At 38.0% G+C, this 12,563-nt stretch overlaps 1 protein-coding gene across 2 annotated transcripts in view; it reads right to left on the reverse strand.

Moving 5' to 3' along the window:
• Positions 1 to 12,563, reverse strand: part of CHM (CHM Rab escort protein) — a 124,462-nt gene that overhangs the window by 63,259 nt on the left and 48,640 nt on the right. For both annotated transcript variants that reach the window (XM_067548385.1, XM_067548386.1), the window contains exon 8: positions 10,413 to 10,638. In XM_067548385.1, the coding sequence (XP_067404486.1) occupies positions 10,413 to 10,638 (226 nt within the window). The remainder of the gene's footprint in view (positions 1 to 10,412; positions 10,639 to 12,563) is intronic.

Raw genomic sequence — 12,563 nt, forward strand, 5'->3', positions numbered from 1 at the left:
TAATATTGCATCTGCACATTTTACAACAGTAACAAGTAAGGTGCAAATGTAATACAAACACTGGTAATTCTACAGTATGCACAAATACTCATTGTGGCGCCACCTCTTTTTCCAAGCGTACCTCTCTCAGCACAAAGGGGAAATTCTTGGAACTCAGAGGTAAAAAGTTGACAAACTAGTCCCACAGGTCACAACACCACTTTGAAATGTATACAAGAGGAGCTGCTATTTTAGTTTCCTAGGGTGATGTCTCTGAGCAATAGTGATAAGAAAAGAGGAGGGGTCCTCCTAGATTAAAGAGGGAGCAGGACTAGGATAGCCATGTGCAAGCAAGCTTCATTGCAAAACGGAAACAAGATTTCTTCTGCAGTAAACTTGATACTTAACTCACGTGACTTATGAAAACTACCATCTGGGTGCTTTTGTGTAAATCTATCTGTATATGCATTGCCCCTACCATGGGGCAAACTCTGTGTGTCTTCTTCCTGCACAGTTTATCAGAAGTCACAGAATAAATGTGACATCCTAGGACAAAAACCACCTAGGGGGAGGAGAGAAATGGGTCTTCCAGGATCCCTGAAAGTGATGAAACTCAGGCTTAGAATAATCTGATGATAGAAGCTTATTCCATGGCTTTGAACCCTCCACCAGCGTTGCCCAGACCTGTTCTGTTTTCTTTGTTGGGTCTGTCTGTAGCAGGTGACTTCTGGGTACCTGTCTGGCTCTGTCAATTTGTTTCTTCACCTCTCCAGGTGGATATTGTAGTTTTAACCATGTTTTATGGAGATCCTGTAGGTGTTTGTCTCTGTCTGAGGGATCGGAGCAAATCCGGTTGTATCTTAGGGCTTGGCTGTAGACAATGGATCGTGTAATGTGTCCAGGGTGGAAGCTGGAGGCATGAAGATATGTATTGCGGTCAGTTGGTTTTCGGTATAGGGTAGTATTACTGTGACCATCTTTTATTTGTATTCTAGTGTCCAGGAAGTGGATTTCTTGTGTGGACTGGTCCAGGCTGCGGTTGATGGTGGAGTGGAAATTATTGAAATCCTGGTGGAATTCTTCGAGGGACTCTTTCCCGTGGGTCCAGATGATGAAAATGTCATCAATGTAGCATAGGTAAAGGAGAGGTGCTTGGGGATGAGTTTTGAGGAAGCAGTGTTCTAGGTCAGCCATAACAATGTTGGCATACTGTGGGGCCATTCAGGTGCCCATAGCTGTGCCACTGACTTGAAGGTATAGATTGCCTTCAAATCTGACATAGTTGTGGGTCAGGACAAAGTCACATAGTTCAGATCTTTCCCAAACAATGCAAAGCCAAATGCAACATGGAAGGCATTTATTCTTGATTTTCCTTTGCTTTTTCTGCTCATCTTGATATACCTTTCCCAAGCTCCCCACTTCCCATACTCTGCTTCAAGTTAATATTGTGAATATTTAGAAAGTTCACAAATTTACTTTAGTTGCATAAATTCTCCTCCAGCAGAAAGATCTCTTTGGATCAAATTCAGCACTTATATAAGTAGATGTGACTAGTAAACTCAACAAGGTTACTCTTGTGTGGTTCATGAAGTCCTCCAATGCCACCTGGCAGAGCACACACCATACCATAACTCACATCTGACTCACACTGACACTCATTGCCTCCAATACACTGCTGTCATAAAGCTGTATCTAAAAGGTGTCATGCGAGGTATCATATGCAAACCAAAAACACACTAGTCATTAACATTATTGTGTGACATATGTACCCGCAGTGTATAAAGTGTATGAATGGGAGAGGCAACCTAGTGACAGATGACGTGGAAAAAGCTGAAGTACGCAATGCCTTTTTTTGGAGCTAGGCTGTTCTCGGTGGCAGCAGATGACAAAACAAGGAACAATGGTCTCAAGCTTCAGTGGGAGAGGTCTAGGTTGGATGTTAGGAAGGAGGTGAAGCACTGGAATAGGTTATCTAGGGAGGTGGTGGAATCTCGATCCTTAGAGGTTTTTAAGGCTGGCTTGACAAAGCCGTGGCTGGGATGATTTAGTTGGGGTTCATCCTGCTTTGAGCAGGGATCTGGACTAGATGACCTTCTGAGCCCACTTCCAACCCTAATCGTCTATGATTCTATAAAGAATTATAGATGTGTGCAGGAAATACGCACTTAAAAGGTGTTTTGCAAGCACTGCATAAGCTCAGACTGTCCTAGACAAAGGAACATTGTTTCGCCTGTTTTCCTGTGTCTTCAATATAAACTAAGCCAGGTAATGCTTCAGAGGAGAATAAAAAATACATCTACATATAAAGTACTCAAAGCTATCAAGCTAAAAGGAGCAGGGCGGAAGACCATTTAATGATCACAACAGGAGATGGAGCCTGCACCCCCAGGAAGCCATCCTGGATCTTGAAATAGAGACAACAGACTTTGGGAAATAGAAGCAGAAACAGAAAGCCATTTGGCATTCATCACCTAGGGGACAACAGGGGAGCAGCACCCTTTGAGCTTATGAAAACCAAGAGCAGCAGGAACTGATTATAGGTGAGAAACAGGCTTACAAAAAGATGGTAACTTGATGAAGTTTTAGTCACTAGTCACTAGAAATCATGTTTTGTTTTGTAACCATGTGTTACCATTGTATTAACAATGCTGCCTTAATTATTAAATCAAAAAAATGTACTTTTTACATTTCAGGTTCATTATTTGTATAATGCAATCAGAGTGGTGAAACCATATCACAAGTTTCACTTTCTGGGTCTTATGCAGTAGAAATGCTACTGGGTTTGTTTCCCACACTGCAGGGAAATCCTCTCTCAGTGCAATAAACAGCTTTTATTGAAAACATTTCTATTGGGTTACAAAACTGACCCTTTTAGCCTAAACCACTCAACATCCTTATAGCCACCCATTGCAGTGATTCCATGCTGTATATTCTAATAGGCTGACCAAGTATCCAGCTAGTGAAATAGTTAGTAATGACTTAAATAGCTCCAACACTTTCAAATAACTTATTTAAAATGACGCACACACAAATGGCACAGTTAGTGAAGACAGTTCTATTATTCACAAAGATCTTCATATACTTAGGATGTATGTTTCAACATAAAGGTTATTTCCAAATTAAAAAGTCTTTTCCTGTCAAAACCTGAAAAATAATGTGGGCAAGGACACACAAAAAAGCATTCCATAGTTTTATTAACGACAATGCTCACTGATCTGTGAATAACCTGAAAAACCTGAGGATTATTGAGTTACTTTACCAATCTATCCATCCATCACTAGTGAACAGGTCTCAAAATGATGGATTATCTCACCTCCCAAATGTTTATCCCAAGGAAGATTCTCTCCTCAAGGGAAAAACAAACAGATCATACAAATAATCATGCTAACTACACTTACCTATGTTGCATCACTATGTCAGTATAAACTGTAACTAAAGAAAAATATTGAAGTCAATTTTGTTTTAAAATTGCTGTGTCGAGAGCCCCATTATTTAAATTAAATGCAAGTGAAAAGTTCAAAAAAGAGGAGCAAGGTAAGCATTGTTTTCGCATTTTCTTTAAGTGCTAACGTATTCACTTGATTCATATTATCAGCACTTCCAAGCTGGATTTTTAGGTCAAAGAAATGAAGTTAAAAACTGATACAAATCTATATAAATATGCAAATTATACATTTTTAAATTTAGGACTCAACTCAGATCTTAGATATGGAGAACATATACTATCTGGTAAAACCAGCTGTCATATTATCACAGATATACTCTATAGCTGATTTAATAAAATTCAAGGCTATCTCCCCACATACCTGATACCATATCTAATTAAAAATATATGTCTGAATTGCCCATATTTTATTAACATACCAACTTTTATGCTTGCAAAATGTACAGAAAAACTATGCATGTTGTCCAAATCTGGAGTCAGGATAGTAATTCTATTCCTTTAGAGGTACAAAAATCAGAAAGAAACTTATTCAACACAAATTCTTGCAAGTCTTTGGACAAACCCAAAAGTCCTGGGAGAAATCGATAATGAGCATTCTTCTAATCTACAGATCTTGGGAAATTATAAACTTCCCAGAAAACATGACAAAAACACTACTGGATTCATCCTGGAAGGTTTGAACAATCACATGGATGTCTGAAATGCAAGATGTCTGAAATGCATGGATGGCTGAAAAACAGCCAATTATACCCTAGACTGGATTCTCGGGCTGCATATAGATTTTGGAAATGCAAGAACCACCCCCAACCCCCATCAGAACTTTTCCCTCATCACAAGAGAAACAATAACCATCACCATTTTCATGATGGAACCATAATTTCAGATAGGATCCCTAGGTACCACCGGGAAACAAGTTACCTTCCCCTCCAAACTTCTACTATGCCAAATTCTGAAGCCTATTTACAGAAAATATTGCTCAGATAAGTGACGGAAGAGTAGAAGAGTTAGAAGAACACTACAAACTCTCCAAGAGTGCAGCAGAAGACACTCTGGCAGCAAAGCATCCACTCCCACTCTATCACCCACACTGCTTAGTTCTTGGACTATTTGTGACAGAACAACGTAGGAAGGAAACTCAAGCAACACTGGAGAAAAAGCAAAATTTGACAGATATTCCTCTGAACTTTTCTGGGAGATAAATTGATGGGTAAACCCAGATTGCTTTCAATTCAATCCCAAAATATAATATCGTGCATTGTAAGAAATTATCTTCTCTCAAAAAAGTTCATTTCCATCTGGGATTACCTGGCAAATATCCAGAAGCAGGAACTCAAATCCAGGGCCAGAAACAAAGCACAATCTTTCCAAGTACTGATGGAAGCAGAGAGTACTGGGGGTCAACACTTGCAACTGTGATCCTTGACCCACCTGGCTAGTAAAAAATTGTGAACATTCAGAACCTCTATTTATAGAGATTATCAACTCCCTCTTTGAAAATTATCTACACTTTACCCTAAAACAATAGGATTACACAGCACATCCAAACACTAAACACTAAGGAAGCCATCATTAGATGTCAACAACCTTACAATCCACATCCCAGCTTCCATTCCTAAGTAACTTAATTGAGAAGCTAACTAAAAATATCCGGGGATGCCACTTATCAGCAGACAACATCCTGGATACCTCCCAATCAGGCTTTGGGCATGAGTAAAGGATAAAGATGGGATTTTTCTAGTGTAGAAGCTCCTCCTGTCCATAGATGGGGGTAATATGTCTATGTTCATGCTACTAGACCACTTGGAGGCATTTGATACTTTGATCTCCTAACTGTCCTGTCTTGCCTCCAGAAGGCATCAGGGATAGAAAAAAAAATGACCTGACATAGTTTATTCTCTCATATTGTGTCCAAAGAACCATTATGGAAAACTAACTCCATCTCCAGGACCTTTACTTACATCAAATATAAACAGTACTCTCTCTTGGATTTCTCAATGAAAAACTAAGATCAGAACCAGAATGAAGGATAGATGGCTGAAGCTGAACCCCAGTAAGATAAGGTGATTTTGGTATAGAGAAGGTAGCACTTCAAAGAACTCCTCCTCCTCCACAGTAAGTTCACCCAACGCAATCTATCTAAAAATTTACCCTAATCCACACCTTCACTCTGAAACGCAAATAGCCATTATGGCAAAAAATACTCACTACCATCAGTGGCTGGGCCACAAGATTGCACCCAATCCCACTGCTCTCAGGATCTGCCCATAATGATCCATTTATTCTTAACATCTAGGCTTAACTATCAGTTCTCTTTATCTACAAAATCAAGCCTTATGTCTTGAAATAGCTTCACCTACTTCAAAATGAAAGCCCACTTGCTCATCAACACAGGTCATGGGGAACAAATCGCTCTAAATTGCTACTTTTTGTATATGTTCCCCATTGAAAACAGGAGTCTTCCTCGATTTTCAAAGCCCTGCATGGAATTCCTCCAGGCTACGTGAGTAAGTCTCTCTCTCCACAACCTCCCATGACAGCTTTGTTCCAAATATGTCAACCAATAGGGAGCCACAGAACCTTAACAGGAGACAGACTGTAGAACTCACTATCAGAAATAGTAAAAAATGACCAGTAACTCCACAACATTCAGACTGAATGCAAAACCCATCTCTTGCCTAAGCTTTCTAACAATGGTACCTTTATGCATTCCAACACTCTCACTCTTTTAGTTCCAATAATAATTTAAAAGCTAAATCTGGCTTTTGTGGTCAGGAAAGGAAAAGAGTCACCATTTTTACTCTTGGAAGATGCTTAGATACATTGGTAATGGGTGCCAATATGTGAACCTAAATAGGTATAGAAGTGCACAATATTTTAAATAAAGTTAGTATGAAACAATATAACACTGTTTCTGCACCGCTGAGTATCTCTAGATAATTTTCCTCATGATCCCATAAGTATTGTTACACATCCACGTTCATCCTGCAAGTATAGAATAGAAGCTTTTCATGAAAAAAACACATATTTCAGAGTTGCTCTCTTCAGTATCAGTTATACATTATTTCTGCAAAATTAAGAATCAGAGGGAGGCAGCCAAACTACGACAGGAGTCTTGAGCAAATTATTGCTCTGAGCCAAATCATAGGTCTTTCAAAAAAGTCTGAAATAGAAAATAATTAATTATTGGGAACTTTTAAGGGCAAAGTAAGTGCAAATGATTCCTCAAGAAATTCTTCTAAAATCCTAGCAATCAATGTATATCACATTCCTCTCCTTATAACAGTGGTGCCCAAACTTTTCCTGTCATGTCTCCCCTTACCAGTAACAGAATCTATCCATACTCTTCCATCCCCATTATTGCACAGTTGGCTCAGCAGAGCAGTTGGGCTGATGGTGGAGCTGGGGGAGAACTTGGGATGGGGGAGGCGCTGGGGCTAGAGGCACAGCTGGCCTGAAGGCAGAGAGGGAATGAGGGCGGAGCAGGGGTCAGAGTGAAGCTGTGGTTGGGGCAAGAGCAGGGCTGTGGCTGGAGCAGGGGGCGGAGCAGAGCTGCGGCTAGGGCCGGAGTTAGGGTGGGAGTGGAGCAGGGTTGGGTGGCACTCTCTCCCCTCCCCCCGGGGGGGAGGGGGGTGCTGGTCCGGGCCCTGCCACACACACCCCAAACGTTCCGCCACGTCCCCCTAGGGAGGACACACCCCAAATTTGGGAACCACTGACTTATAGTTAGATGTGCTTTCCAATTCTTGTCTTCTCAAAATAAAGTGTCCATCTCTATCAAATCAATGTAAGCCTCCTTCTTTCTATTGCTGCCTTTGCAGTTTAATATTTCTACTACTGTATGTAAAGAAATTCTGCCTGATTCAATTACAAACTAGCCCCTTACCTCTAAATCATGTTCTCTGGTTCATAAAGGAGTTACTATACCAAATGGCTAATTAACATACATTCTTGTTTTTAAGATGACAATGAACATATCCCATAATCAAGTTACTGTATTAACCACATCAGACTAATAATTCTTTGCAAGTTAAACCTCCCAAATTAGGAAACATTTTGGTTGCCCTCTAATGATTTCCCTATAATATGAAGACCAAAACTATACTAAATATTTTAAATGCTGAATCACTAGTGCCTTATACCATGTAGTGCAAGAATAGCTTCTGTTGCAGGTTGATTGTGATCTTGGCACTATTTTCTCTGTTTCCCAGAAGATACTGAAATGTTGCATTATTTTGTGTATTCTATTTTCGAATTTTGCCGGCAGCATAGACCAGGCCTTAAATACAGGCTGGGAAAAGTTCCTTTGCTTGTCAGCAAGGAACAACATGCAGATTCCAGTGACCTTCCTTGTAGCACACATCCAATTTATGGAAATAAAAATCTCACATCTGTACCTTGGCATATTGGGAGGCACATAACAGTGATATAAAATAGTTTAAGTTTCTCTACTAAAACATACCTGTTTAAACTAATAAAGAACTAATGCTGCTTTTATTCACTGAAATGTTTTCAGTAGTTATAAAATATTGTACTGTTTACGCAGAATCCATTTTGAATGCAAGGATGTGACTTACAAACGTCTTTGAATCATTCACATAAATATGCATGCATGCCATTTATAACAGTAGCCTTGATGAGAACACAGTGTAGCTGGCTGCAAGAAACGCTTAAGAGGCTTACATTAAAACAGAATATAGAACGGTGGTTAGAAATCACAGAACAGGTGACACCTTATTCTGATAACCTGGTGATAAAAACTGTAGGGTATGATGTATAGGCAGTGGTGTTACCACTTTACTATACAGACTGAACAATATACTTCAAAAACTGTTCAGTTTTAACAAGACAATACACCTGGTAGGTCATTTATAACCGTCAAAACTAATTTAACCTAAAAAAGGAAGTTGTGACTGCATTGTAAATAGTTTGAATATTCACTTAAACAACAAATGTTAATATTTCAGATTTTATTTTATTTTTATTAGTGGTACTTTAAATCTTTAAAAAAACTGGTAAGCTCGCAATTTGATATAAAGCAATTAGCCTCAAGCTCCTCAGATATAACTCCTTACTCTACCTATAAATGTTGACCATTACTTGAAACAAAAGTACCCAAAATAGTGGAATACAGTGGCCACAATCAAAAAGTTTGAAGAATTCTTACAGTCCCAGAGATATTAACAGTAGGTACAAAATTTCCAGAGAGAAGTGTGTTTAAGACAACGCTGTCCTTTAAAACCTACTGCTGGTGTAGAACAGAATACTACCTGTCCTGGCCATTGATCAAGCAACTCCTTGGGCCTTCTATAAAGGTGTGCCAGTGAAACTGTAGTGAGGAAATTCCACCTTTGACGGGAAATGAAGAAAACATTTCTCTCACTGTTTAAAAATAAAATAGCATCTATTTGAAGCTTGTTAGAGGTTTAGAATATTAGAACACATCCTAGTGAGAGATTAGTAAGGAGAGTATGAGAACAGCTAAATGGTGAGAAGTCACCATCACTGAAGTCTGATGCCCATGCACAGACCTCTAGGCCCAAGTGAAGTCATGCTGAAGAAAAGTGAGCATAACAACTCACCCACACGGATGCAGCTGCAGGATTGTGGGTCATAATGTCTAAAGCACAAACATTTGCTTAGTTAAGAATTTGGTGAACTGTGTATTTTGCCAACCAAGATAATCAGACATCAAGAATAAGCCATTTTTTAAAGCATGGACAAAAGCCTATTGCACACATTAAGTTACTGAATACTCATTTGCAATACATAATTGAATACATGCCCAAGACACCTGATGAAAGAAACAAATTGGAAAAACAACAGACAACAGTAAACTGCTAAACAAAATTCTACTGACACATGAATCATTGAATTGATTCAAATCAGTATCAGAATTTAGAAATTAGAGGGCTGTTACTTCTACAAGTATAAGGACCAGTTCCTCAGGAGCATAACTTGGAAATGGTACAATGGAACTTATTTTTCATATTCAGTGTTCATGCAAGAGAAGTACGTACTTACTATCTGGTCACTATCAGTGCTTTGCTCAAAAGATGTTACAAACTCATTTCTCTGACCTGCATGAAAAGGTCTCAAACTTAAGTGAAATAATCCATGCATTTATCTGCTTGGCAGTGAGGGGGCAGAAATCCTGGCACCTCTAAAGGAGTACAGTTTGACTGTAATGGTTGTTGCCTTTTTTCATGCATTCAACCATCTGTCAAGGAAAATCCATAGGGTTTTCACATATTCACAAACATTAGGGATAAATGAGGACATTCTATACTGATGCTAACTATCAGTGCCAGTGTTTTATCTTTCAGAGATGAGGGCCCTTTAATCCACAACTATGGTTCTGGCAACATATATTCAAAGAGAATATACTCCCCTATCCCCCATCACTGTGGTGCTGAGAGATCATGTCCACCATCTAGACAATGAAATTTGGATCCCATGCTGGTAGGACCCTATCCCTTCCATCTATGAGTGGCCTAAAACCTGGAATCCTCTTATAAAAGAAGAAAAACAACAATTCCCTCCAGGAATAAACTTTTTTAAGTGTCTTAATACTATTCTGAAAAGGTACGTACAAAAAAAAAAAGTTAATGTAGCACATTTACTGGAAATTACTGACATGACTGGCCCATCTCTGATAGGTAATCAAAAAGATCTATTTACAGTCATTGTTAAATATATGCCATAATATTTAACTTAGCAGAAACTTAAAATTTCTGCTTTTTTAAATTAAAACAGATTAAATTTAACCCCCTTCTTTCAAACAGTCACACTGAAATGGCCAATTCAATGCTACACTGCTATAAAATAAATCTCTTTTCTAAACAGTGTAAGAATGATTTATTGAGAATTTTCTCGTCTACAAAAATACAAGAAACAAAAGTGATGTTATTAGAAGTCTACACAAATGAGTTTAATATTAGATAATCAAATATTTCCATTTATTATAAAAAATATAAAAAGTCCCACTAACCTGCAGAAGCATTGTGGGATCTCTCCTTGACCATACAAAGGAAACAAAAAGGGTGTATTGCCATAGTGACCCAGACACTGAAGAAAGTTCTTTGTTGCTTTGAGCCCATCTATGGTGCTACTGTCAGCCTCCGACACCATTGCAATAGAATGCAGAATAAAGTGTTGCAAGTTAGATGTTAACTTCTGGGTTTTTAAGTATTCTGAAAATTTACATTCCTTGTAGTCTGTCACAGAAAAAAAATACAATTCAAGTGAAGGATGCAGTTTAACACAGCAATTTTTCTCATAGTACAGTTCCAATTCAAAGAAACATTCCATTTTCATCCTTACATTTAAATATTTTTAAAGGTGAACAGAAAAGCAAAGATTACCTTTTAGTAACAACTTAATTTTTCAGTCTCTCTCATCAGAAATGGGTAAGCCAAAGTGACAAAAGTTAAAAATGGACTGTCAGCCTTGACTTTGAATTAAAAAAAGAATCTCATAAAAAATGAACTTTAAGAATGACAGAGATCTACCGCCTGTGAAGAAACTCCAGTAGTCTGGCAGGTTTCATGGAAAACAGAATAGTAGTGACACCTAAAAAAGTTTTCATCTATTCAATGAGTTAGGCTTGATAGAAATATAGTTTTTATACCATTTAGCTGTTTCTATTAGGGATGCAGTTTTCTATCAAAATAGTTAAATTGGTACAATCCCTAGCACTGACAATTATATCAGCATAAAGGTGCCTTTATACTGATATAGGTAATCCCACAGGGAAACAGTATAAGTTCAACCAGGATGAGGCACCTTTAATACTGGTATAACTGCATCCACTTGGGAGGCATGGGTGTTGTACCACTTTAATTATATGGGAATAGTTAAAGTGTACAAGCCCTTAGCACAGCATTTTAATTCTTCACACTTGGAATGTATTGCAAATGGCTGACTTTTATTCATAAAAAACCAACAACTGAGTAGAGATGGGATGTTCCAGAAAATGAAGAGGGGATGACTAGGATTTATTTTCCTTTATAAATTATTAATATTATTGTTGATGCACTTGTAGATACTTAAGTCCTTAAGAATATACCTGAATGCATATATTGCAGGTCTGCAACACTTCCCATACTTACAATAGGAAACTCAAATATTGTGCTAAGTTTAATTACCATGGTTAATACATTTTTATTTTTATTTTAAAATGGCACCCATGGTATTTCAGTTACTCATGTCTTCTATATCATTAAAAAGTCTTTTTTTAGGCTTATTTCAGAATTCAGGATTCAGAATTCAGACATTTCCTACAGTGCAATGACAAATATTACAAAAGTATATGTTCTATTTGAGCTTCAGCCACTGTTTTATTACAAATATATTTTTCAACCTACGTACAGCCAGGCAGCAAATCATAAAATGCACTACATGTTCTTTTATTATATTGTCTTTATAAAAAATGTAGCTCAGTCTTTCTCTGTTTTAGGTTTCCGATATAATAATATATTTTAGAGAAAAAGCTTTAAAAAAATGCAATGCCATGCACTCCCCATTAAAAGTCTGCCTTCCCTAATGAACATAACAGTCTCAAGAGGAACAGCTTTAAAGTTCTGAGGATTTTCAATTAGTTAAACTTAACTAAAAATATATCCAATTATTTCAAAGGCTGCTTTAAAATCTGGTAAAGTCTGCGCAACCATTTCTGGAAGTAAAATAAATCTAATGTCATGCTAGCATATGAATCAATGAATTGCATCTAAAATTGATGTGGTGTCTCCTTTTTTGTACCTAATAAATTTTCTAAATACCACCTATATTCCTTCTCTGAGCACCTCTATTTCTTTTACCAGCAGCAAACCTGAAATTGCTTGTAATCTATAAAGCACTTTGGCCTAATGAGTTTTTACCTTCAGGATCTCTCAGAGTTCATCACTAGTCCGTCACATACTTCCCTCTGCTAGTTTTATCACTTCATTATCTGTATTGACCAATTCTCTTTTCTTCTGGCACGTGCTTGGCGTCTTGCCTGATATCATTTCTGCCACCCAATCCAATGGTCATATTCAGCCAAACTAACTCTAACTTAACTTACCTTCCCCCTTAAACACACTCCAAGGTGTGACTGACATATTCACTCAAATACTTCCCTCGTTCAAAAGCAATGCATTTT

This window comes from Emydura macquarii, unplaced genomic scaffold, assembly GCF_026122565.2.
Source record: "Emydura macquarii macquarii isolate MOO-44397 ecotype Brisbane River unplaced genomic scaffold, CSIRO-AGI_Emac_v2 contig_1253, whole genome shotgun sequence".
Classification (NCBI taxonomy): domain Eukaryota; kingdom Metazoa; phylum Chordata; order Testudines; family Chelidae; genus Emydura; species Emydura macquarii.